The sequence below is a fragment of the Silene latifolia genome, chromosome 9, assembly GCF_048544455.1.
Source record: "Silene latifolia isolate original U9 population chromosome 9, ASM4854445v1, whole genome shotgun sequence".
Lineage (NCBI taxonomy): Eukaryota > Viridiplantae > Streptophyta > Magnoliopsida > Caryophyllales > Caryophyllaceae > Silene > Silene latifolia.
Window position 1 is genome coordinate 181,105,185 of NC_133534.1, and position 4,628 is coordinate 181,109,812.

The 4,628-nt window shown below is 42.5% G+C and overlaps 1 protein-coding gene and 1 non-coding gene across 2 annotated transcripts; one reads left to right on the plus strand and one right to left on the minus strand.

Annotated features, from left to right (window-relative positions):
- Positions 1 to 364: 364 nt before the first annotated feature.
- LOC141601958 (uncharacterized) lies at positions 365 to 2,474 on the minus strand. Its single transcript, XM_074422265.1, has 2 exons — positions 2,142 to 2,474; positions 365 to 1,219 (listed from the first exon to the last, which is right to left on the minus strand). Exons 1-2 carry the CDS (start codon positions 2,472 to 2,474, stop codon positions 365 to 367), a joined length of 1,188 nt encoding a protein of 395 aa, XP_074278366.1.
- LOC141603369 (small nucleolar RNA R71) lies at positions 1,996 to 2,102 on the plus strand. Its single transcript, XR_012525249.1, has one exon. It is a non-coding gene; the product is annotated as a small nucleolar RNA R71 (small nucleolar RNA).
- Positions 2,475 to 4,628: the final 2,154 nt, after the last annotated feature.

The following is a 4,628-nucleotide window of genomic DNA, read 5'->3' on the forward strand; positions in this document are numbered from 1 at the left end:
GAGCGGAATCCAACATCCACACATATGCAAGAGTCTCAACATATTTGTCATCAACTTCATACCCACTAACAAGACAAGTCTCCAAAGGATCCATAGAGGAAGCTTTTGGGTCATGCACCTCCATGGGATTCTCTAGAATGTCTACAATGCAACAAGTGTCACCTAGAGATGGGGCTTCCATAGACTTTTGGAGTTCAAATTCCACTCTATCTTCACCCACTTGCAAAGATAACTTGCCACTCTTCACATCGATCATAGCTCCACCGGTGGCAAGACAAGGTCGCCCCAAGATAATAGGCACATTGTAGTCCTCGGGCATATCCATAACAAAGAAATCACATGGTATGACTAGCTTCCCAACAACCTAGGGTACATCTTCAATCACACCAATGGGAAATTTAACCGACCGATCGGCTAGTTGAAGTGAAACTCTAGTTGGTTTCAAATCTCCCAAATTAAGCCTCTTGAAGATTGAAAGTGGCATGAGGCTCACACTAGCCCCCAAATCACACAACGCTCTTTTAATGGCCACCCCTTGGATAAAACAAGGAATTGAGAAGCTACCCGGATCTTCAAGCTTATTCGGAAGCTTGTTGGTGTGAGTAAGAATGGCACTACATTCCTTAGAGAAGTTGATGGTTTGCACCTCTCCGTTCTTCTTTTTCAAAGTGACAAGTTCTTTAAGAAACTTACCATATGATGGAATTTCGGTAATCATATCAAGGAAAGGAATAGTGACATTCATTCCCTTCAAGATCTCAACAAACTTCTCATATTTCTTTTCAAGCCTAGGCCTTGCAAGCCTTTGTGGAAAGGGTACCGGTGCTACATACTCCCTTGGGGGTGGAGTACATTCTTTAGCTTTAGTTGCAATAGGTTCATCTTGCTTTGGAGGATCAACCATCTCCACCTCCTTAGACTTCTCCACCCTAATCTCATCTTCTTCCACAACTTCAACCGGGTGCTCTTTCACAATTTCACTAGACACCCTTTTCCTCTTCCACTTGGGAGATTTCTCAACCTCCTCCAATTGCTTGCCACTCCTCAAAAATACCGAATTCACCTCCCTTGGGTTAACCGTATTACCCGGAAACTTCCCCGGATTTTGAGCCAATTGACTCAATTGTTGGGAAATTTGGGCTACATGAGTTTCCGTAGCCTTTTGGGATGCCCGTATTTCATCATTAACCCGGTTTTGTGAGGCAATGTGGTTATCAAGCTTTGAGTCGGATTTTTTTATTTGCAATCACCAATTGTTCAAAGGCTTGTTCCCAAGATGGTTTTTGAGGGGTTTGGAAGTTTTGGTTTTGAGGGGGTTGGAAATTTTGGTTTTGTTGTTGATTGAAATTTTGTCCCTTGAAACCCCCAAATGGTTGTTGGTGTTGGGTAACAAATTGTTTCCCTTGGAAACCGGGTGAAATTTGTCTTTGGAATTGAGAGTTTTGATTGAACCTTTGTTGTTGTTGAGGTTGGGAAGTGGTTGGATTTTGAATGTTTTGTGAAGCATAATATAAGAAAGGGTGAGTTCTTTTTCCATTGACAAATTGGTTGTTGTTACTATTGTTGAACCCTTGCCTTGCACTTGTGGATTCCCAAATTCCATTTGCTTGCTCATAGCATTCCTCTTGGAGGGGTGATATCAAAGGACACCCGATGGAAGTATGCCCTTGTTCTCCACACAACTCACAAGACAAGACTTGTCTCATATCGGAGCTTGGTGGTTTTGAATTTAGCAAAGCAACTTGTTGGGTGAGTTCATCTAGCATACCCTTAACCTCCACATTCAAAACCGAATTAGAATCCTTACTCTTGCCCTTTCTCAATTGACTATCACTTCCCCATTCCATAGTTCTTGAGGCCATCTCTTCAATTAGTTCCTTTGCCGCTTTATGCCCCAAAATGTCTAAGGCACCTTTTCCCGATCCCGCATCCAATGAAAGCCGAAGGTCTTGAGTCAACCCTTTGTAGAAATTGTTCACTAGCTCGGCCTCGGAGATGCCATGGTGAGGGCATAACCGTTGGAGCTTCTTATACCGTTCCCATGCCTCATATAAGGTCTCATCCTCTTCTTGAGTAAAGCTTTGTAGTTCACTCTTGACTTTGGCCGTTCTTGAGGGTGGGAAATATTTGTTCAAAAATGCCGAAGCCAACTCATCCCATGTTTTGAAGGAATCCGGGTCACAATTCTTCAACCAATCCTTGGCCGAACCCCTAAGAGAACGGGGGAACAACCTAAGGCGAACCGCGTCATCGGAGACCCCATTTGACCTGTACATATCACAATTTTCAAGGAAGTCATTTAGATGATCATTTGGGTTCTCCAAGGGACCTCCTCCAAATTGGTTGTCTTGAACAAGGTTGAGCAAGGCATTTTTAATCTCAAAGTTATTAGCTTGAATTCGTGGCCTTTGGATGCTTGGATTGACTATGTGCTTAGGAGCCATAGTCTCTCTTATCGGAACCGGATCACCCATGGTGTTAGGTTCTTCTTCTAAAACTCCAAAAGGATTTTCAAACACTTCGGTAGCTTCTTGGTGATTACCTTCTTCAATAGGTGGTGTATCAAGTAAACCCCTTCTTCTTAGAGAATTAAGTCTTCTTGCCGTGGCTTCAATTTCGCGATCAAGTGGATATGTTGGTTGACCTCTTCTTCGTCACCTACTCATGCAAAAGACCTAAGCACTTGAAAGAAAGGATTAGTAACAAAGGACTTAGTCTAAACTAGAACAAAAACGATTAATATCAAGCCGTACTCCCCGGCAACGGCGCCAAAAACTTGATGGTATCAAGTAATACCTCGCAAGTGCACGATTTTATCGTTGTACACTTTAGAGGGTCGATCCCACAGGGAGTAGGTGGAGTACTAATCGTTCTAATTCACGAGCTTAGCTAAGTCGATAAAAAACAAAGAGGGAGGTAACGAACTAGTACTAAACTTACAAATTTAAAGGCTATAAACTAGACAAGATAAGAACAAGCTAAAAGGTAACGGATAGATCAAATAAAAAGAAGGACTAGAACTCGGTTCTCCCACGAATATAAGTAATTCCACATACTAATCATCTCGGCTAATCAAAAAGGGTAGAATGGTAAGGGGGAGATGGCTCTAATTTGCCTAGAACCTCCCTTCCGGGTTCGCAAAAGGACACTAGCTACTCCAACTAACCCCCCTCCCGGGTTCGAAAGTTGGTATTCCTAACTCAAAACCCAACAACCACGAAAACATGCATTTTTCCAAGGAGGTCAAGAATTTGGTCAAGATCATTAAGTACTCATCGTATTCCGGGTCATCCCACTCCTCCTTCCGGAGGTCGATCTCAAACGCTAGCCTAGAGCCACCCTCCCTCGGTTCTCCCTTCCGGTCTCAACCTTAGTTGGTGACAAGGTCAAATTTCGGGCATCCAATTTACAACCTAACCAACTCCCGTTGGTGGACAAGGGTCACAAGTTGACACTACCCAAAAGCCAAACCCTAAACATGTAAATTCCTCTAAACTACCCTCACCAATTTCCCCCAACAAATTAGCCTTAATGATAATTAATTTGTGAAATTACCCATATCGGGTCAAACCGAGTCCTAGGAGGAGACTACTCACTAATCATGTTTCTAAAGGCAAAATAAACAATAAAGATGGAGTCTTTTAGCATAAACATGGTGGAAGGATGAATTTTACTTCTAGACATGCAACAATCCAACAATAATTATGAAGAAAGATGGTTTAATCTAATAACAAGGATGAACAAAGTAAAAGACACAATCTTTAACACAATACACTCAAAGATTGAATCTTTGGGTGTAAATAACAAGGATGAACAAAGGAAAGAGAATCAAAGAAAATATGAACAATGAAAAGATGAACAATAGTGAAAACAACAACAATCAAACAACAAAGATGCAAATTTAACATAAACAATCAAACAAACTTGAAGGAAAAGCAAATGTAAACAAATAAAAATAGGGATAGAAATAATACCAACTCAATAGCAAGAAAGAAATTAGGATAGAAAAATAAAGAAGGAGGAACCTTCAATCTTCTTACAACCCAATTTCAATTACTAACTAATTGAAGAACTAGTCTAATTAAGGAATGATTAACAAAGTAATTAACAAGATTGAAACTTTGAAAGGGAAATAAATTCAGATCTGGGAAGGTGTGTACAAATGGTTAAGGGAGGGGTATATAAAGTTTCCACCAAGATTAGGGTAGGATTCGAAATGGGCTTTAAAACACGACTTTGCACTCCCGGCCGGTCAACCGGCCGCCGGTCAACCGGCCGCCGGTCCTATGACCGGCTGGGAGGTTCCTGGAAGTTGAATTAATTTTGAGAAGTCATCAGGTATGCACGGCCGGGCAACCGGCTGCCGGTCACTGACTGGCTGGGGCACTCTTGACTTGAATCTTGACTTTTGGCATTTGGGGGAACTCCCAGCCGGCTGGCCGGCTGCCGGGCCACCGGCTGGGAATACCTCTTTGCTTGGTTTCAGCCTTAGTTGTATATATTTGTACTCCCAGCCGGCTGGCCGGTTGCCGGCCTACCGGCTGGGAACACCTTTCAGCTTCATTCTCTTCCTTCTTTCATGTTGAGTCTAGGCAACCCGTCTTCCTTGCTTCATTTCACCCGTTCCC